This window comes from Kogia breviceps, chromosome 11, assembly GCF_026419965.1.
Source record: "Kogia breviceps isolate mKogBre1 chromosome 11, mKogBre1 haplotype 1, whole genome shotgun sequence".
In the NCBI taxonomy this organism is placed as follows: Eukaryota; Metazoa; Chordata; class Mammalia; order Artiodactyla; family Physeteridae; genus Kogia; species Kogia breviceps.
This window is the reverse complement of record NC_081320.1, coordinates 62,313,384-62,336,788: the sequence shown is the minus strand read 5'-3', so window position 1 is coordinate 62,336,788 and position 23,405 is coordinate 62,313,384. Positions and strand designations below refer to the sequence as shown.

The following is a 23,405-nucleotide window of genomic DNA, read 5'->3' as shown; positions in this document are numbered from 1 at the left end:
TCATCCATGACATCAAGCATCTACTGATCTATCAATCAGTAGATATTTTAACAGATCTTAACTATTAAATGTACCAAAAAAACACTGAGATACGTGCTTATATATTATAATTTTCAATATTCTGGAAAGAGATGGTATACTTCTTGAAGGCTTAAGAAAACTCTTGGCAAACCCAAGAGTAGCTATTACCCTGAAATTTCTAGGTTTTCTATGTAACATATTTTGTAGCAGCTAAATATTTAGCAGTGTTTTATGCAGACACACATATTCATACACACACCACATTCAACTCTGAAAATATTGTAGTCCCACTACAAACCCAATGGATTGGTGATTCACTCAAATCTAACCGTGCTAATTGAGAGAAGTCAGGGCACATGATGGAACACAATGATTTTTCAGCCCATGGGAGGTTAAGCGGTCTAGAGAACACATCTGGTCATGCAAGATAATCCATTATGTGGATAGTTCACACATGGGTCATTGACAATTGATGCCTGGGGCTATATCTATGCAACTCCAAAATAAGGAGCTTCAAAAAAATATCAAAATTCTACGCAAACTTTTTGATTTGACAATAAAATAGAGTGTTCTGAAGTCATAAAGGTAGTCTTAGTCATATACATATATTATTATACATACATAGTATTTATACATGTAATCTATGTTTTGTATATATAATAAATAGTTTTTAATTATAAGAAAATTCATGTCAATGGAAGATTGATTGGGATGGCATTGTCTTTGAAGCTGCAGCAGAGTTTTTAATTTGAAAAATGTGAAGAGGTCGGACAGATGAAGGCATTTTTCCATACCACTAAACCCCCATATCATCTATGAATTTACTAGTAAATCTAGGCTGTGAGGTTATGTAATTATATTTCTGGTCTGAAATATGCTTACAGTCAAGATTGTGGCCCTACCAAACCTGTTATGTTTCAATAAAAAAGCTGTGGAAACAAACATGAGAGCATACAGACTCCAGGACTGATGTCTTTCAGAGACTGACTTTTGGTCCCCTAAATAATATTCAAGTCATTCCCATCATTATATGAAGTTTTTGTCTTTTAAACTAAGTAAGACCTAAGGTAATGAAGCCTGAAGCCTTTATAGCAAAAGACATTCCATTTAGTCGTGGGAAAATAGTAAGAAAACTTTTTTGAGCCTTTTTTGCTATCAGGAAAACAATTAAATTGTGGCTTAATCTGCATTCTCTCTCTCTCTCTCTCTCTCTCTCTCTCTCTGTCTCTCTCTCTCCCCCCCATATATATATATATATATATATATTTTTTTTTTTTTTTTTTTTCACAACAGTGAAAACAAAAATGTATAATTGATTTTGGGGGGGGGGGAATAGTTCTCAGATAGTTTCCAATGCATAATCAAGTGAATTCAAATGAGGGTGAAAATTTAGGGGAAAATAAAAGTGTGTAGTGATAATCACACATAATTTATGACACAAAACTAGAAAATCTCTCTCATATATTTTTATTTTTTCATGGTTATTATTTAGTTTAGACTTATATGCTGTCTTAATTTTCTGTGATACACTAGAGATACCCATGGGTTTATATCTGTCTGTGATTCTCCCCAGTTATTCTGTATACTGAAAATTGCCTATATACTCGATATATTGTGCTTGGCTCCATTCTCTGTGCTAGAGTAATGAGGGAAGGGAGCCTTCAGGAGATTCAAGTATCGACTATCAAGTAAACGTAAATAAGATAGCAGAAAATAAAATCATTCTTTCTGGGTCAATATGCTAACCTTAATAGAAATCAATGATATTCAAAGCCTAAATATACACAAAAATGTGTAAGCAGAACTTGGTGTCATTATATTCTGCTGAATTTATATATAGTTTATTGTTTCTGTTTAGTAATCGAGGTCTGGAACAAATGGCATTTGAGTCCATAGACAGGTAAAGCAGCAGAGGAATAAAGTACTGGGAGTAGAGGAAATGGGAAGTGAAAAAGACTGAATTAATAAAAGGCACCACTTGGTCTAAGTATAATTAAATATCCACTAACTCTGTTCACCTATATCTTGCTAGTGCTTATAACACCGGAATTAAGAGCACTCATTTTGACCCGGCAAAATCTTGTTTCAAATGGGTTATTTTCCAAATGGGCAGACTGTAAGCTTAGTTCTTGAAACATTTAAATTTAATATAGACAAAGACTGAAAGTTCTTGGCTACATGCTTTATTTTCCCATTTGAAAACTACAAAGTATAAGCTAAAAGGGCTTTTCCCATCAATTAGCAATCTGCCTACTGCATCCATCATACAGTTAATTGATTGCACTTGTAGTTTATAAATGCACCCAGATGCTGTGGAATGAACACATTTTGTAAATTAAAGGAGCATATGGAATGCACACAGACAGTAACATTTCATCATAACTACCCAAAACATCCATCATATGCAGTGCTACATCACTAATTACTTCGTAAATATGTAAGCATTTCCTGGTTAATGTCTTGGTGAGAAATTTGCTTGGCAGTTGACCCCCAAATGCTACTGTGACCAGACATTTAATACCACTTCAGGGCTCTTCTAGTTTCATTCTACAGAAGGAGAACGTGGCACTCAGCATATTAGGCAACTTGATTGTGCAAAGTCAGTGAAAATATTTATTCTTTAACACTGGGTTGTCTTGCTTAATGAACACCAGTCAACACTCCAAAATATAAATATCTGTCCAAAGATCTGTCTGTAGGCACTATTTCTTTCTAAAAACGTTAGAGGGAATTTGCCAAGTGAGGAGAATTTTGCTGCTTAGTGGACTCTTTAATTTCTAAGAACAGGGCATTGGAAGAAAAGGACTGGAGAAAGTATAAGAAATTGGTCTTATTCGTTAACTCTGGGAAAATCAATATAAATGATTTGAATAAATTATCCTAAATGTATCTCAGGATATTAAAGGTAAAGGTCTTCATTCACTTTATCTATGTCATAATTCCTTGTCAAGCCAAGGTTCAAGAGGCAGTCAAAAGAGACATGCAACACGGCTAAATTTCCTTTGGAAAATGGAAATTCTCTCCGTACACAAGGTCCACCAACCAATTGATTAAGAGAGCTGTGGGTGACCCACAGAGTAAGAGATGTGTACTTAAACTTTTAAAATTTGTGTTTCAGTGGTACATTTTGGCAGCATGATTTTGGTAAAATTCAGTTGTACTTAGGACTGGAAATTGTGTCTGGATTCACCTTAGAATTTTGAAATAATCATTGAAATCACAGAATTCAGAAGTAAATTGATTTTTCATTATTTTTCAGTCCTATGACCCTTCTGGGCAAAGACTGTGCCCTTGGGTGACAGAAGGCTTGATTAATTTCATTGCAGAATTTGAACTGGGCATTGGTCAAGCCCCCAGCCTTCATGATAGAATCAACAAATACTTAAATAAAACATTTAAAGTTATTCTAGAAATAAACATCTATTTATAAGCCAGAAGTAAAATAACAGTAGATTAGTCGGCATGAGCTCCTAATGTTTTTGTAATTCAAAGCTTACTTAGAGAAAAAGTCAGCAAGCCCTATTGATGCTTGAATTGTTAAAGTCTGATAAATAAGTTTAGTAGTTATTGCCATATTTATATTTAGATACCAATGACTCAAATAATATGACAGCTTAATTTGAATTTTGCTCCTATTGATGAATACTTTTCCTGAATATGGCAAAGAGAAAAAGGTTACAAACAACAACAAAGAGCACACCATTTATAATCTGGTAAAGTACCTTCTATTCATGGGATTTCTTTCCTACTCTATGAAGCAGGCGTTACCTAATTCAATGAAAAATAGTTGTCACAACAGACATGACATTCTATCTCATACTTAAAGCAAGATGCAATCAGAAGTTCCCTTGAAAAGAGGGGCCAGGCTTCCTTCACTATTAAGCCTACTCCTCCCCTCCACCCTCCCTTTTTCTGAGATTCAATCCCTTCTGTTCTCCACCTGCTCCGCCCCCGCCTATTGTCTCCTCTCCCAGCCAAGCATGCCAATCCCATCTGGCCACACTCTTGCTTTTGCTGGCTCTAATTCCCATGGGCCTAGGAAATACTTGAATGCCAAGGCTTTTCTCCTCTTCAGGAGAATAAGGATAGCTAGGAGACTATCAAACAATTATCTGAAGAATTCACACTCATGAACATGCATATGATGTCTCGAATACGCAAACAGCACTTTTAGAATCCTCTCTTAGGCTTAAAAAAAAAAAAAAAATGTTTCTAATTCTCTCACCTCGGATGCATTTTTTAAAACTGAAATCTTACTGTCTTTGAAATAATCAAAATTTATATTTCAAAAATATAAAAACGTTCATTAATCCCAGACATGCATTTTTTTTCAGTCAGCAGAATTAGTGTAAATAAATGTTACTCAAATCTTACCATCATGAAATATTTCCATTAATTAATCAGGTTTAATAAACACTAATACATTTTCTGTGGCACCAAACATACATTTAATTCACATATTACACCTTTACGAATTCTCAACGAAAACCCACTCTGCCACAAAGCATGCATGGTCAGAATCTAAGCATATTTAGGCAAAATAATCACCAAGTCACTAACAATAATAAAGCAGTCTGGCAAGTATTGAAAGCAGCTTTTATTCATGCTTCATTCATACTCGAATCAACTTAATACATATATATAAACACACACCCCACAATTTTTGGTTGTTTCTGCCACAAGCATGCTCATAAACCTCTGAAGCTCACGCAACAAACAAAGTAGAAGCAACCATGCTCAGGGTTTAAGGACATTTAAAAATTTAAAACCACCTTTCTACATTTCATACAGAGCGTGCATAAATTTGACATGCAATCTCCAAGAAGAAACATTTTAATATAAATCTTAAAATTAGTTTATCCAAAAGAGTTTATTCTTATTTTCATTATTATTGTTCTTAGGCTTCTGGTATCTTAAACCCTGCATGCTGCAGTTCTAAGCTGTGCTGAGCACCGGCTGTGATAGAAGAAGCTACCTGCGAGTTTTCACAGTGCCATCTCATATCCATGTCTGTCTGGCTACCCTGCGTGCTTAGAGCTTTTTTCTTAATTCTTAATGGAAATCCTAGGAAATTTAGTCCATCCTCTGAAATCAATACTGGTGACAGGAGAGCTCCCTGACTCAGTGGGAGATCAAGATGATAAATTGCCTGCGCATCAGCCTGGCCTATCAGTGCCCTGCACACAGATGGGCGAGAAAACACACAGAAAAGACTCTATCAGTCACGTGTCACCAATGAGCCAATGGCTGATGCGCTACTGCAGGAAGGGATGCTGCAGTTCCGTCTGCAGTTGACGAGGCTGTTGGTAGACAGACAAGCCCGTGCCCAGCTCAAAAAGTCTTGGCACTCTCTGCTGTCAAATTTGCTCCCCCACTGTGACTGCATAGGAAAGGGACATTCCCCTAAACCCCGACCCAAATAAAGACCTATTTTCATGCACAGGAATTTTTCCCTGCATTACTTTGTAATCCAATGTGACAGCTCAGCAGAAAGGAAACTACTTTTTAACATCTCAACCCTTCAACTCTTCTTATGTGCTTCCCTTCAGACGATTATCACCTTTCCACCTAATATTAAATTAAAAGCCTTAAACTGTGCAATTAGCATGCAACCCTCCTAACAGAATAGGCTCAAAGCTTTGTAATTGTAATTATAATTTTATTTTCAAGTTAATGAATGGCATTTTTTGAATGCCCAGTTTATAATGAGTATTTTTATGGGATAATTTTATAAAGGCAAGTATGCGACATTAAGAAATACATTACTATGCTTTTTTTGCAATTAGAGCTGTTTCTCTTTAAAGACAATTTAAGTCCCAATAAATATGCCATGTTATCGATAGTTAAAAAGACAAACAAGGTCACCTTATTTTTGATAAAGGAGGCAAGAATATACAATGGAGAAAAGACAGCCTCTTCAGTAAGTGGTGCTGGGAAAACTGGACAGCAACATGTGAAAGAGTGAAATTAGAACACTCCCTGGCACCATACATACAAATAAACTCAAAATGGATTAAAGACCTAAAGGTAAGGCCAGACACTAGAAAACTCTTGGAGGAAAACATAGGCAGAACACTACGACATAAATCACAGCAAGATCCTTTTTGACCCACCTACTAGAGAAATGGAAATAAAAACAAAAATAAACAAATGGGACCTAATGAAACTTAAAAACTTTTGCAGAGCAGAGGAAACCGTAAACAAGAGGAAAAGACAACCCTCAGAATGGGAGAAAATATTTGCAAACGAAGCAACTGACAAAGGATTAATCTCCAAAATTTACAAGCAGCTCATGCAGCTCAATATCAAAAAAACAAACAATCCAATCCACAAATGGGCAGAAGACCTAAACAGACATTTCTCCAAAGAAGATACACAGATTGCCAACAAACACATGAAATGATGCTCAACACCACTAATCATTAGAGAAATGTAAATCAAAACTACAATGAGGTATCACCTCACACCAGTCAGAATGGCCATCATCAAAAAATCTAGAAACAATAAATGCTGGAGAGGGTGTGGAGAAAAGGGAACCCTCTTGTACTGTTGGTGGGAATGTAAATTGATACAGCCACTGTGGAGAACAGTATGGAGGTTCCTTAAAAAACTAAAAATACAACTACCATACGACCCAGCAATCCCACTACTGGGCATGTACCCTGAGAAAACCATAATTCAAAAAGAGTCATGTACCACATGTTCATTGCAGCTCTATTTACAATAGCCAGGACGTGGAAGCAACCTAAGTGTCCATTGACAGATGAATGGATAAAGAACATGTGGCACATATATACAATGGAATATTATTCAGCCATAAAAAGAAATGAAATTGAGTTATTTGTGGTGAGGTGGATGGACCTAGAGTCTGTCATACAGAGTGAAAGAAGTCAGAAAGAGAAAAACAAATACTGTATGCTAACACATATATATGGAATCTAAAAAAAAAAAAAAGGTTCTGAAGAACATAGGGGCAGGACAGGAATAAAGATGCAGATGTAGAGAATGGACTTGAGGACATAGGGAGGGGGAAGGGTAAACTGGGATGAAGTGAGAGAGTGTCATGGACTTATATATACTACCAAATGTAAAATAGATCGCTAGTGGGAAGCAGCCGCATAGCACAGGGAGATCAGCTCTGTGCTTTGTGTCCAACTAGAGGGGTGGGAGGGAGAAGCAAGAGGGAGGAGATATGGGGATATATGTATATGTATAGCTGATTCACTTTGTTATAAAGCAGAAACTAACACACCATTGTAAAGCAATTATACTCCAATAAAGATGTTAAAAAATACAAACAAAATAAAACAACAAAAAATAAAAATACAAACAAACAAGCACTAAAGGATGTACACATCCTGCTTCCCAAAGCCAGAAAAATAAATGAGTTATCCAGTGTTGGAAATATGTACTTATGATCTTCGGGAATAACCTTTATATCACAAAGAGTACCTGGGGAACCTCTATTGTTCTTTATGGCCCAGTTTTCATTATCTCCATGCATTTTCAAGGACTAATTCTAACCCCTTTTACAGTCACTCAATACTACTAAGAAAAAATCTGAGACTATATCATGATAGGTATGCCATAAAAAAGTAAATTGCCACTGAGGTCTAGAATGCTGAAATTCCAAAGCTCATTTTGTCTTGGCAACTATTTTTTAAATCCATCCTGGCAAGATTGGACTCTGTCAAGTTTTTGTTTTGCAAATTCCTTTCCTCTCTCCTTTCGTTGACTCTAAGGAAATAATAAAGCTTTTCTTAAGTTCTTTAAAATATATATTGTTTTGTGCCCATTCTCTCCATTTGGCCTATTTATTCAATAATATGACCCTCAACAGCCAAACTTTATTCTTTTAAAAGAAAAGATTAAGGCTCAGAGCATTTATCAAAAAGAAAACAACAATCATGAAACATTGACATTAAACCTATTTATTGAACTATTGTAATAGCCAAAAACTAGAAACCACCTACTCATCAATAATGAACTGATGAGATAAATTAGTTTTACAGTCTGGATACTCTGTAGCTGTAAAACAGAATGTGATAAATCAAACATGCGTATATGAAGAGATCGCTAAGATATATTGTTATGTAAACAAAAATGAAAGGTACAAATTTAAAATTGTTTAAAGGCTATATACACACACGCATTTACACACACAAATACATAGCTGCATATGCAAAGGAAATTTCCGTAAGGACATAAAATATCAGTTAATAGTGGTTAAATCTGAGGAGGGGAGCCGAGTTCAAAGGTGGGACCATAGCATAGTTTTAATAGGTACCATTTTGGACATTTTAAAAATGAAGTCTATGTATTACTCTTCTAATTTAAAATTATTAAATAATGTAAATGATGGCATCTATGTTCATTTATGGTTAAAAGGACGTGATTGGTAGATGTTTAAGTAAAAATGTTGAGGGGAAAGGAGGACAGACAGAGGGAAGGGTGGCTTGTTTTTTTTCATGCAAAGAACATTGAGTACATGTGGGCAAGAAGAGAGTTGCTAGGTATAGTTTCTGGCAGTCTTAGCTGAAGACCTCCACATTCCATATTAACTTTTGGTTCTTTCATCTCTGAATGCAGATAACAGTACAAACTTAACGTGTGTTAAGAGCTTTACAACTTCTAGTGACAATTCACCTGAATTATCTAAGAGCTTTACAAGCCCTAGTGACGATTCACCTGAATTATCTCTGATTCTTAGAGGTAGGAATGTGGAGGACTGAGAAATAAATGATTTGACTAGTTACCTGAACTTGGGTGAATTAACTCTTTCAAAACTTAGTTTTCTCAGAAGGATGAAATTGGCAAGAAATGGCAGAGCTAAACTTGAATCTTAATTTAGGATACTGTTTACTGCTGCTTTAAAAGCAAGATGATGTGCATTTTTCTTTTTCTTTTCTTTTTTTTTTTAAAAACCAGTAATGGTGTAGGGTTAAAGACAAGATGAAATCCATTTTCTTCTGTTTCCTACCTGGCACAAACTTATTTTATCCCCAAACCAGAACCTGGATTATAGATTCTATTTTTAACTCTTTTGTTGTTATTATTCAGATTCTTATAAATTTAAGAGACATAAACTTTAAAAAAAGAATTGGCCAAATTTAGTGAAAGGCTTATAATAGGCATTATTAAAGGATTTTTTTGTTTTATCCCCAATTATTCTAAATCAGTGGTTTATGGGGGGGGTGATTTTGTCCCCAAGGTAATATTTGACAATGTATGGAAACATTTCTAGTTGTCACAACTGGGGGAAGTGTTCCTAGCATCTAGTGGATAGTAGTCAAGGATGCTGCTAATCTTCTTAAAATGTACAGGACAGCTCCTACATCAAAGAGTTATCTGGCCCTAGATGTCCATAGTACTGAGACTGAGAAACCACACTCTAAACGCTGGGCTTTTCTACCTTATTTACAAACAGGTTAAAAAAAAAAAAAGGATTCTGTATATATTGTGATGTAGCAAGGAAGTAAGTTTAGATGGAGAGAAGAGGATAACCAGGGCCCAAGGCTGTGGGTCACTCCAAAGTTAAGTCATGGAGAAGAGGAAGAAACAGCAAATGAGGATGAGGCTGGGGGGAAAAGCAAAGTGTGGTGATCTGGAAGCCTGTGGTAACAAGTGTGTCAGAAAACACAGTGGCATCGACTTACTCGAATGCTGTTAATAGGTCAAGTAATCCATTCTCCATGGAGGTTTATATTTAAACAAAGGGTCTGAGAAATTAACCTCATTGAAATTAACAACAGAAAAGGCTTGAGGTCCTCATTCATCTTCATATTTGAATTTTTGAAGATGTGGCCAGAAAAAGTGGTATTTACAGGGATCACAGGAGGGCTCTTTGAGGGACTACGTGAGGGGAGGGGGCTTTCGTGTCCCTCAAAGTATACTTCTTAGGCTACTTTAGAGTCCACAAAGTTAGGCTTGTAAACAAGCAAGCGAATAAATCCTATTTTGGACCCCTCCCCACGCCCCACCACAGCTTGCAGAGTGCCACCATATCCTCCTAGCAAGGTTAGTGATTCTTGTCTCCAGGCCCCCACCCAGTCTTTCTATCCATAGATAAAGTTTTTAGGAACAGAGTTCTCAGAACCAGCTTCAGGAACTTTCCCTCTGTGACTCCTGTTATGCCAACTTCCACACTTGGCCAAGCCTGTGGGTCAGTGCAACAGGGCTGAGATACAGAGCCACCTGGAACACTATGACATTGGAGCAGCTTCAAGCCACATTAATGCTCTTTGTAACAGGGAAATATTGCAGGAAAGCAGGAGAGAGAGAGAGAGAGAGAGAGAGAGAGAGAGAGAGAGAGAGAGAGAGAGAGAGAGAGAGAGAGAGATCAGAGAAAAGAGCCACAGATCTAGATATTGTCACATACTCTGTGGTGTGGGAGAATATTCCATGTCACATCAGTTCTCTTGAAACCAGAAAGGTTTTTACAACTCCAAGAGCTTGTATGGCTCGCATAAACCAACTCCTTCATTTTATGGATGAAGGATTTTGAGGCAGAGAGGTTAAATAACTTGGCTTAAATTAAGTGACAGTGGGATTCTGTCCCATTCCAGTCAATGGATGAACATGATATTGGCAAGTTTCAAGATGTTAAAAATCACCATAATTATCAACCAGAGTAAAACTTAGAGGAAGGGGAAAAGTTGATGTCAAATAAGAGACAGCAGATGGCTCCAAAGCCTCCTCCTTCCCACACTGATGCTGGATTTAAGGCATGGAAAGCTTTTGCTACCCAGGAAAGAGAGTATGATCCTCCACTGGGCATTGATAGACTCTGAAATACAAAAGAGGCAGCTTTGAGTCTCCTCCTTTCAGAAGAATATGAGTGGTGGCTGAAGATATTTTTTTTTTTTTTTTTTTGTGGTATGTGGGCCTCCCTGTTGTGGCCTCTCCTGTTGTGGAGCACAGGCTCCGGACGCTCAGGCTCAGCGGCCATGGCTCACGGGCCCAGCCGCTCCGCGGCATGTGGGATCTTCCCAGACCGGGGCACGAACCCGTGTCCCCTGCATCGGCAGGCGGATTCTCAACCACTGCGCCACCAGGGAAGCCCTGAAGATATTTTTAAATGCAAATTCTCTTGTACTTTCACCACAGTGATGATAAATGGGAAGCAGGATGCATGAGTGACTTTGAAAAGACGTATGTCAGGAAGTAAGCTCGAGTTGTGAGAGAATATAGAATAGGAAATATTCTGGACCATTTTCCTTTTTTAAGAGAACAAATAGAAATGGTAGAAAATCATAGTGGATTACCTTAGTTTTACATTTTTATTATTTTATTTTTTTTGCCCCTACAATGGCAGCCCTAGTTTGACACCGTGGAGTACCACTACACTCCTGCTAACTATGAATTTAATATTTGCAAGTACAGGTTAGAGGCAGGAAGTGAATTAATGTCTAAATGAGTAAAATTTCACATATTCTAAATCTTATGGTGTTGGTTTTCTGCAACCTTATTCTTGTGGGTTTTGTTTTTTTACACTGATTATTTCTTTAGTAATGCACGCTTTTTGCAGAGTGAAAACACAAGCAAAAACCCCACTGCCTCATATAATCTTCTCCATAACACTGTATTCTAAAATGTATTAAACTAATGCTGCAAATAAAAGAAATTGATACTCAGAGGGATTAAATATCACATATATCCATGAAGTTAGCAATTAAAAGCCTATTGACGACATATCAAATGTTCTTTCCAAATCAATACTACCCCTAGGGCTTGCTCTACACTCACTGTCCTCAAAGTTTAGTATACATAAGAACCAAGAAGGAACACGTTAAATATCCAGATTTCTGGGCCCTTCCCTGGAGACTGATTCTCTTACTTGGATAGATCCCCAAAATCTACATTGTTGATAGGCATCCCCTCTCCATAATACAAGAACCTCAAGATCATCTTAGAGTTTCAAGTTCAGAATTTCTTTTCATGAAGAGTCATGTCAACATGATTTCTAATAAATGGAAATGGGAAGCTTGTTTTTTAGGGAATAAAATTTAAAGAGTGGTAGGAATAGTGTTCACCAAGAGCGAATTGGAACAGAGACCAGTGTCATAGCAAAAAAGAAAAATGCAGGTGCCTTAGAGTCATCCATGAAGGGATACTTTCCCAAACTGGATTTTACAACATAAAGAATATTTTAGTTGAAAATATTTTTGACCAAGGAAAATTAATGTGCATAGAAGAAATGTGCAAATAGTAGGATTTAGAAGAATAGGATGACCCTTTTATAGCCACAGATAGAAATGACACTTGGCTGAATTGGTCCCTATCTCACTGCTGCCATTAGAAACCATGAATATGCAGATATCCAGGAAGGGTCCTTTTACATGTCCTAAGAATTCATTTGTACTAAGGGTTTTCTTAGGATAGCTCTCTAGACCTCTAGAGACGGCAAGCTTTCCTTTAGTTTAGTGAGATCAGAACCCACTAACATCACATCAAAGCTTCTTTAATGGTTAAAGAGAATAAATCCACCCAGAAAGACATACCAAATCTATTTCATGCACAACAATGACACATGAAGATGAACGGACAGTGCAGTGTACAGAAATTCTCTGGTCACTGTTTTCTCCCAGCTGGCTTCTAGGTTGGGCAGTTTAAGACCAAAGGGTAAAAATGGTGCTGAAAGGATGTCTACTGCCAGTCCTTAACTCATTTAAAAAAAAAAATTCTGGGGCTTCCCTGGTGGCGCAGTGGTTGAGAGTCCGCCTGCCGATGCAGGGGACACGGGTTCGTGCCCCGGTCCGGGAAGATCCCACGTGCCGCGGAGCGGCTGGGCCCGTGAGCCATGGCCGCTGCTGCGCCTGCGCGTCCGGAGCCTGTGCTCCGCGCCGGGAGAGGCCGCGACAGTGAGAGGCCCGCGTACCGCAACCCGCCCCCGCACCAAAAAAAAAAAAAAAAAAAAAAAAAAAAAAAAATTCTGAGCTTTTTGGCATACTATACATTTATTTTATTTCAACTTAAGGATGACTAACTGTTCACATTGATTCAAGACTCAAGGGACAAGTTTAATAAGGAACCGATCCTTTCAGGATGTTGTGAGTAGGACAATGCCTTTTACCAAACAGACACCAGTGATCAAAAATACTTTTGGTGGCTGACTAATGAAAAGCATTAATCAACAAAAGCCATAGTCCATGGTCCAGTGTGTTAGAAGGAAAGAGGGAAAGGAGGGAGAGAGGCAAGAAAGAAAAGAACAAAAGGAAAAAAACAGTGCAAAACATTACATGTAGCTGAGGTGCATTAATAGACCTTGTGAGAAACGTGTTTTTCAGTGAGTACAGTTTGTCAGACGTTATAAAATGTGAGTCTCCTTCCCCTCCACTTCCCCCACCTCCCTCACTGATAATGGACCACACGATATTTTAAGCAACAAGAATGACTTCGAAAAGATAACTACACTGATAGTTACACATGCCTTCACAATCCTATGCACGCACACGAGCACGCGCACATAAAGAATCCACATTTTTACTTATCAGGAGTAAATGTTTTCCATTAACAAAATTGTGAAACCTAAGTTGGAAACAAAGCTCATCGTGGACTAAATATAACATTATAAGAAAATCCGTGAACAGGAGTTCTCAAGTTTTCACTCATACAAATATACTGTAAAGTTCCATGAGCAAACTGCAGCTGGCAGAAGCACTTATTTCATGTAGACTTAATATTTTATAGCAATTCCTTCTCAAACTTAAGATGCCAAAGAATTTGAGTGTTTGTTAAAAATGCAATTTTATGACCCCACCCTGGTGGACTTAATTATAATTTCTAGGGATGAGGGTGAAAAACTGCATACTTAACCTCTACTCCTGGGGATGCAGGTTGTTATGGGCCTCAGTGTGAGAAACACATCTATTGTATGCCCCGCTCCTGTGCCCAGCCACTTCCCACCGTGACACCAGCCTTGGACTGGATAATCCAATTCAATTGGATTATCCAACTGAACTCCTACAGCATGATACCTTTCATTGTGGGGGATAGAAGGCTGGAAAATCTAGAGAGCGCTTAGAAATGATGGGATGAATAGATTCTGAAAAGATTTCCTGCAAGAGATTACATTCAATTTGGATCTAGAAAGATGGTAGAGTTATCTTAGGCAAGGCACGAAAGTGTAAAAGTGCTTTTCTTTAAAAATTTAGAATTTATTATAAAAATGATAAGCTCCTTTATCTTTTCAGCTGGAGGACCAAGCAATGCTTATAGCACATAAGAAAAGGTCAATACACATTAGTTGATTTAGTAAATATGATCACCACAACAAAGTAAATCTATGAAAAAAATTCAGTCACAATCCCACTACCTTCACAAACCTTTCTGTTGCTGTTGATGCTGTTGTTAGTGTTTTGATTTTCATTTCACATTCTTATCTATTTCTTATCTGTACACACACATAATTTTAAATAGTTGAAATGATACAGCAAAGAAAGCCATAAACAAAACAAAAAGACAACCCACAGAATGGGAGAAAATATTTGCAAACGAAGAGACCGACAAGGGATTAATCTTCAAAATATACAAACAGTTCATGAAGCTCAGTATCCAAAAAACAACCCAATCAAAAAAATGGGCAGAAGATCTAAATAGACATTTCTCCAAAGAAGACATACAGATGGCCAAGAGGCACATGAAAAGATGCTCAACATCACTAATTATTAGAGAAATGCAAATCAAAACGATAATGAGGTATCAACTCACACCAGTCATAATGGCCATCATCAAAAAAATCTACACACAATAAATGTTGGAGAGGGTGTGGAGAAAAGGGAACCCTCTTGCACTTTTGGTGGGAATGTAAACTGATACAGCCACTATGGAGAACAGTATGGAATTTCCTTAAAACACTAAACATAGAGCTAACATATGGCCCAGCACTCCCATTCCTGGGCATACATCCAGAGAAAACCATAATTTGAAAAGATACATGCACCCCAATGTTTATTGCAGCACCCTTTACGATAGCCAGGACATGGAAGCAACTTAAATGTCCAATGACAGATGAATGGAAAAGAAGGTGTGGTACATATATACAATGGAATATTACTCAGCCATAACAAAAGATTGAAAGAATGCCATTTGCAGTGACAGGGATGGACCTAGAGATTGTCATACTGAGTGAAGTAAGTCAGACTCAGAACGACAAATGTCATATGATATTGCTTATATGTGGAATCTAAAAAATTGGTACAAATGAACTTATCTATAAAACAGAAACAGTCACAAATGTAGAAAACAAATGTATGGTTACCAAGGGGGAAATGCCAGATTAATTGGGAGACTGAGATTGACATATACACATTACTATATATAAAATAGATAACTAATAAGAACCTACTGTATACCAAGGGGAACTCTATTCAATACTCTGTAATGACCTATATGGGAAAAGAATGTAAAAAAGAGTAGATATATGCATAACCGATTCATTTTGCTGTACAGCAGAAACTAACACAACACTGTAAATCAACTTTACTCCAATAACAATTAATTTAAGAAATAGCTGCAATAATAAAGATATAGTTTTATAATTTAATAAAATAGCATATACATTTTCCATCTTGACCTAGAACATCATTATTATCATTCTAATGGCAATACAGTAGACAAACTGGTGTGTTATAATCACATAATTATTTTGAATTTTTTTGGATAATGCATTCATTTCTATTTTGTATTTCTGCTATTGTAAATAACACCTTTCTTCCTTTGTATTTTTTTTTTATAAGATAAATTCCCCAAAGTGGGATTACTGGTCTAAAGACATAAGTGTTTTTATAGATCTCAAAACAATCTGCCAAAGCACTTTTCAAAGACTTGTTCTAATTTTCACATTGTCTCCAGCATGCTATGTTCCATTACATCTTCACTGGTGTGAACATGTTGCCTTTTCTATCTGGAGATGCCCTTTTTCCATTTAAAAAAAAATTCTGGTAAACTCCTACACATTGTTTTATATCAAGCTCAAGTGCTACCCTTCCTTGCAGGCTTCTCAAAGTCCCTAGGCAGAGTTAGTCATGATTTCCATCATGTTCCCATAGTACTTTGTAATAATACCATTTTTAGCACTTAAATAATTCTGTTTGTTGTAGTTGTTTGTATATTTCTTTTTCTTTTTCCTGGATTATTAGCAACTGTAAAGTTGGACCCCTGCCCACTTCATCCTTAGAGCCTCTGGTACAGGGCCTAGCATATAGTAGACATTCAATAAATGTTTGTTAAGTGAATGAGGAATGAACGAATGAATAAATGAATGTGTTGACATGTTGCACACCCAATCCTCTTGCTGTATCTCTGGGTAAAATGACTTCTTTCACCAACTCTATTATAGGCCACCTAGTCCTAGGAACATTTGTATTTTTGTAATATTTACATATTTTTTTACATTTGTATATTTTGTAGCTCTATATTTTTACTGATCTACTTTCAGGTCTTGGTGGCACAGTTCTGTGACTTGTTGTGAATTAATTCTCTGAATCCTTTTGATAATGACTTCTGGGTACACCAGAGTCAGAAAATGTGTCTTTCCAGTTCAAAAAGAAGCACCTTTTATGAATAAATGTTAGGACTAGTGAACAGGATTATAAATCTACCTGTGGAGACTATAGCATGTACATGGCCCCACTGTAGAGAGAATGAAAATTTAAAAATAATCACTGATACTGAATTATTTAATAATATATAATCAATAATTATTCTTATATATCACTTTATGCATTTTGACACACTTTGACATACACACTCTCACCTTATCCTTACCAAAACCTGGTAAGAAATGCAGACAAAGCAAGTATATCACATTTAAAATTTGGAAGATAAGGAATCTAAAGCACAGAATCATGGTTAGGAAGTATAAAAAGCAGGGCCAGTACTCACATATTTTGAATCACATTTTAGCCCTCATTCTAATAAACTCATGAGACCCCACTGAATTTTGTTAATTAACCAAATTGAGAAAATGAGCTTTTAAACAGTATAAACTAGACTGGTGATTGAAAAACAAACAGGCAAACAAACAAGTAAAAACTGCTGGCAACAGAAACATTTGTTCCAAAAGAATACTTAAAAATAATTCCATATGCAAAACAAATAATATCAAGAGGATTCTTATTGAAGTTGGTGGCAGATGGAGGGGGCTGCTTTCCCTCCTACCTGGTGGTGTACTTTCTATAATTTACACTCAGGAAAGCATCATAGTGGACCATTCATTCACTCAGTCATTCAACTAATACATATTATGGCCTAACTAGGTATGAACAACTATGGGTAATACAAATATATATATATATATATATATATATATATATATATATATATATATGGCAGCGTCCTTCTCCAAGACCATGCATATACACACCTACATTCTATCTCTCTTTCTTCTTCTCCCTTTATCTCTCTCTAACACAGTATACTATAAATGCCACAGAAATTATATTACATAGTAAACATTCTGAAACTTCAGGGACAAAAGATAACTTCTAGGTCCATACCCTGTTCTGAGTTCCAGATGTCCATGTAAGGAACAAAATGAAGGGATACAGATTTTGTTTCTTATTTTGTGACTTTGTATAAGCCATTTAATCTGCCTAAGCTGATGTGTCCTTGTCTGTGAAATAAAGGAACTGAATCACTTTTGCTAATCAAATGCATGTGCTATGTGACCACAGGGGAGAGGATAATTCAGTGGTAAGAGCACAGGCAGTGAGATCAGACAGATCTGGTTTCATGACCTAAGCTTGGGGCTTAGATCAGCTGGTTAGCACAAACTTCCTAAATCCCAGCTTCTTCATCCATAAAATGAGAATAATGGCAACACATACCTTTTGAAATTTCCCATAAGGTATAAGTGAGATAATATATAACACTTAGCAGAAAAACTGGCACATATTCAATGGTCAATAAATAGTAATAATCACGAACTATTAACATGAAAAAGTTGCTGCTAAGTGCACACAATGTTTCAGTTCTACGCTTCTACATAATTTATTTTTGACACAGGCTCACTCACTGTAGAAGCAATTAGTGTTCTATATTAAATAAAGGTCAAAAACTTTGGCCAGGTAAATGCATACTTAGAAACTTTCAAACTAGGTATAGATTCATGCAAAGCCTTGGCAAGATGCTACGTTTCATTTTGCAATGTGCTAGATTTTGCGGTACTCTTTGGAAAAGGCTAGGCGTTTTTTCAGTTGTCATTTGTATGTGACCTCCAGTTCGATCAATCAAAAACAGTTAAGTCATTAGTGTGCTCTGAGTTTAGTCACTTCCATAAATGCTGCATTAGTTGCCTTAGAGATTCTCAACTTCATTTCAACTGTGACAAGCATGATGAATGGAGTTCACAAGCATGACACACTCCCAGGCACATTCCCAGCAAGCTGGCTACAAACTCATCCTTTCTCTTTCACGTAAGAAGGCATATGGGGATGCGAATGCGTTAGAGAGATATTATCATAGACAATCTTGAATCTACTCTGCTGATTATTTAAGACAAACAAAAAACTTAATTATTCACTCATTTTGGAAGGTAAACCATAATTATTAACATTACTTAAAACATACTTCACATCTGATCGGGACATATCAATATGTAAGAAATTATGGTACAGAATCACCCCATGGCATGACCCAAGGATATGTGCTTGATGTGTGGGAAAATCAAAAGCCCAGTCACTGAAGAAAATGCATTATGAAAGAAGAAGAAGATCTAGTATCACAAACTATGTGAAGTTTGAAAAGACATTTACTTAATATCCTGCTACTTGGATTTTAGTGTGGTGATAAATTGTCTAGAACCTCAGAAGAGGCAGGACACATATGTATATTATTAGTAATCTTGCATTTCTCTAAAACAGCAATTCTTAAATTTTTTAGTTTCAAGGAACATTTCACTCTTAAAAATTACTAAAGACTACAAACATCTTTTGTTTATAGAGATTGTATCTATCGATATATACTCTATTAGAAATTAAAAGTGAAAACTGTTAAATATTTATTAATTCATTTAAAAATAACAACAGTAAATCTATTATATGTTAACATAAAACATACATTTTAAAAAATAGCTATTTTTAAAAACAAAAATTTTTGAAGAACACAACATTGCTTTACATTTTTGCAAATATTTTAAATATTCAGTTTAATACAAGACATTTTGGTGCTAATATCTGTTTCTGCATTCAATCTGTTGCAAAATTACATGTCATTTAGTCTCTGAAAAACTCCACTGTACTCTTGTGGAAAAAATGAGAATAAAAAGGCAAATAAAATCTTAGTATTATTATGAAAATAGTTTTGACTTCACTGAAAAGGTCTCAGAGATTCCCCCCTCCTCCACTCATGCCCCAAGGTTTTGAGAATCACTGCTGTAAAGTTTCTATAATATTTAGAAACTACATTCATTATTATTTTTTGGTATGCTATTATTATCTTCAGTACACCTATGTACTATTCTTATTTCTCTATTTGAAAGCTTCCTGATGGAGAAGACCATGTCTCACAAATCTTAGGCATCATTTACAGCATGGTAGGCCTGCCTAGAACCATAGTATAGCATCAATATATAATATGTGATTAATTGATCTACTGATTGATTAAAATTCATGATGTCTTATGGTTCCTTTGATGACCTTTAAACTATTTACTGTAGTAACATTTGTACAGTTCATCAAATTTTGAGCCCATTTCGTCAACATTCTACTTAAGTAGAAGGAGAAGCTAATTGTATCTGAAATTATTACAGATGAGACAAAGGGGTTTTTTTCCCCCCTTAGGAAGCACCTGTGAATTTTGGAAGAGAAATATGAGATGAGAAGCTAGAATTCTATAATTCTAGGGATGTCATTATTACACTTTTTCCCCATAAAATTGCTCTGATGCATCAGGCAGATGATATTTCAAGGTCCAATTAATTTGTGTATTTAGTTGTAGTTTCATAATTACAAAACAATTGAAAGCTAATAACATGGAAGGAAATGGCAGTTTGAATTAATTAAAAGCTAGAGTTTCATACGTCTATGAATGGGGAAAAAAGCAACAAATATCATTAGTATTTTTATTTATTCTACTTCAAAATCAGATCCTTTGAGAGACACCTACATAGTAACTCAGAAATGAAATATTTCTACATTTATCCCTGCTGAATCCTTGCACAGTGGGATGGTTGGCAAAATATATATTAAAGAATGAAACAGCCCTCCTAAATTAAAGGCTTTATTACATAATAAATAATTTCTCTGACTCTTACAAAATGGTTCTTTTATCTTCAAATCTGTGAAAACCCACAGAAAGAGACTTAGTCCCTGCCATTGCATTGGTAAGCAGATAACTGTTTTGACTATTCTGTCATAAAGGGAGTATATACTAAAAAAAGGCTCTTCCCTGCTCAAATCTGGGTAGATAAACAAAATAGCTGCTAGATTGGGATTCATAGGACAGCAGGTATGCTAGTCTAGTTGTCTTCTGCTTTCAGAGGAAGTCTACATTTTGTAAACTCATGGCTGAATCACAAATCATAAGGCCTCAAGGCTCAGTGGCTCAGTAAACACAGTTCTCTTAGGTATTTCGTCTTAAACTGATTTGCTTGTGACCCACATAGGTAGAAAAGGAGCCCCAAATCCTGCCTATCCTACCTGTGAACACTTACAATGGACTGAAGTGTCACTGTACAAATATATTTGGGAAGCCAGGGATGGGGGGAGATTTATGGGTGATTAATATTTGAACTGTAAAACAAATGTCTGAAATTCTTACTGACAAATGTTAGTTGATGCAATTATGTGTCATTCAACAGAGTTAATCAAGAAACTCAAATAAACTAAATTGTAAATGTTGAAACTAAACTCATAACAGATTTTTTTTTTTTTTTTTTTTTTTTTGTCGGTACGCGGGCCTCTCACTGCTGTGGCCTCTCCCGTTGTGGAGCACAGGCTCCGGACACGCAGGCTCAGGAGCCATGGCTCACGGGCCCAGCCGCTCCGCGGCACGTGGGATCTTCCTGGACAGGGCACGAACCCGTGTCCCCTGCATCGGCAGGCGGACTCTCAACCACTGCACCACCCTGGAAGCCCCATAACAGATTAATTTAAAAAGCAAAACTGTTACCAGATGAAAACAACACGCAACACAAGTCAGGTAGGAACTCCTACTACCCATTCACATGCATGTGCAGTGGGAGCTTGGAAATATTGCCCAGCAAAATATGGCAGCCTGACTCTAGCTTTATTCAGTTTGAATTTTGAGTAAGTGTAATTGTATGCTATTTTTAGCTTATAAATGCTAAGGTTGTTTAATTCTTAATAATCTCATAGGTAGCCCTTAATTGTATTGTGAAAATCTAAGTTCAATGGCTTGTGTGCCATTAGCCTATGAAAAGCAAATGAAGGATGTACATTTCTGGTTCAGGTCACAATCCAACAAGTGGAACCTTGGGGTCTTTGGGCCAAGGATTTGTATGTGAAAATCAATGCTCTAAGGTTTATTAAATCTCCATATAAAAAAATCAAGTCATTCAACAAATATGTGTTGGGTCTACTAAATTGCAAACCTAGTTAAGACTCTGGATACAGCAGTGAACAAGACAAGGCCCTGCTCTAGTCCATCTTCTAGTTAGAAAGTCAGAAAACCAACAGCCAACCAATGCACCACTGTCAGTGCCCTCCAGCCAGATATCACTAGGAACACGCCTTCAGTTGAACAAGTTGGGTTTATTAATTTTTATAGCAAGACAGAACACACATCATAGGGAACCATGAAGCATCTCAGTAAGAAGGTGTTAGAAAAGACTTATTAAAGAGTTTGGGCTTGTATTAGTCAACTTGGGGCAAGGTTAAGAAAGCATGGCGTTGCTCTGGATTGGATGCTATCAGGAAGTAGAGGTAATTCTACAATTGACTGGGTATCTAAATAAATCTTATCTATAGCAAGAGTAGACTAGAGTCAGGATAGACCTGTGATTGGTAGATAAGTGGTAGTCAATCATTTTAACTAAAAGATGGTTTGACATTTTGTAGGTTACACAGTGACCTTGATTTTAACTGTTTTTAAACAAAATAATAATGTGGCTTTGTTTTGTTCCGCTTGCTTACGGTCTCAGAGTGACCTGCCTCATGTTGGTATTCTGTGAGATAGTTTCTGTCCAACAGGCAAAAACCATGATCTTTCCGTGAGCTCCAGGACAGCTTCTAATGATATTCAGGCCTCACTGTGTGGATTAAGCCAGTTCCCAGATTTCACGGACTGCTCTTCTCTTCCAAGCATCCAACCACAGAAGCAATAAATAAACAACAACACAGACAAAAATCAAAGGGTGATAGAACAGAGTAAAAGGGAGGGCCCTTTATATTGGGTGTTTGTGGAAAGGCTCTTGGACTTGAACAAGCAAAAGAAGCCAAATTGTGACTACCTTTGGGGAGAGTGTAAACGTTCTAGGGAACAACTATGCCAAGGCCCTAAGGTTGAAAAGTGTTTGAAGTGTTTGAGGGATGAAAGACAGATAGTTTGACCCAAGAATGGTCAGTGAGGAAGAAAGAAGGCAGGAGAGAGTCAGATGGGAGCTTTGTAGTCTAGGTAGGGGACTGAGTCTTTATTCTAAGTGTGATGGGAAATCATTGGAAGTCTGAATAATGACATAGTTTTACATACATATTTAAAAGATCCTCCTGTATGATCAATGAAGAATGTGTTATGGGGGTTGAAGAGCAGATGAGAAGCAGAGAAATGAGTTAAGAGGTTTTGCCGTGTAGGCAGGAGATGACAGAGGTTTGCCCCAGGGTGGTGGTGGTAGAGATGAGTAGAAGGGACTATTTTGAAGTCAGTGTTGTGGGGCTTACTGGTGGGTTAATTTGGGGGGTAAGGAGGAGGGAGGAATAAACGGAGGATACTTTTACTAGTTATTGGGTTCTTAATGTCAGCGATAATCGTATTCACAATATCATTCCTAATTCCTGATTCACAGAAGGCACTGGATACTGAATGAAAGAATCCATGTTGTCAGGAATGTTAGCACAAGTAGCAAGCTTCAAAACTGTACACATTTATTAACTTAACAATTGAGATTTGGTTCCTAATTCTCTCTATGGGCTTGCAGATAACTCAGTGGTAACAAAGTACAAGATAAACGCCAGTCTGGACAAAACAACTCAATCAAGGTAGTATTGCTATAAATAAGTACTAAGTAAATGTCTCCTATCTACTTAGTAAAAACATGCAGAAAAGAAGTCTAAAATAAATAGATTTGGAGAACTTTAAAAAAAATAAACAGGAAAAAAATGGGTGATGACTTGTAGCAGATAAAAATCCCAAAGATTCTGAATTTTGTCTCTAAACGTCTTTGATAAGATATTTAACTACCTCCTTAACTCAAGGGAATGATACAT

General features: G+C 36.7%; 1 protein-coding gene across 39 annotated transcripts in view; it reads right to left on the bottom strand.

Annotated features, from left to right (window-relative positions):
• NRXN1 (neurexin 1) overlaps positions 1-23,405 on the bottom strand; it is a 1,120,317-nt gene that overhangs the window by 47,093 nt on the left and 1,049,819 nt on the right. The window contains exon 1 of one of the 39 annotated variants that reach the window (XM_059078728.2): positions 4,997-5,192. The exons of 37 other annotated variants lie outside the window; for them this stretch is intronic. In XM_059078728.2, coding sequence (XP_058934711.1) covers positions 4,997-5,029 — 33 coding nt within the window. In that variant the 5' untranslated portion in view covers positions 5,030-5,192. Of the gene's footprint in view, positions 1-4,996; positions 5,193-23,405 lie in introns of those variants that run through there. One more of the 39 variants, XM_067007639.1, reaches the window with a different exon arrangement.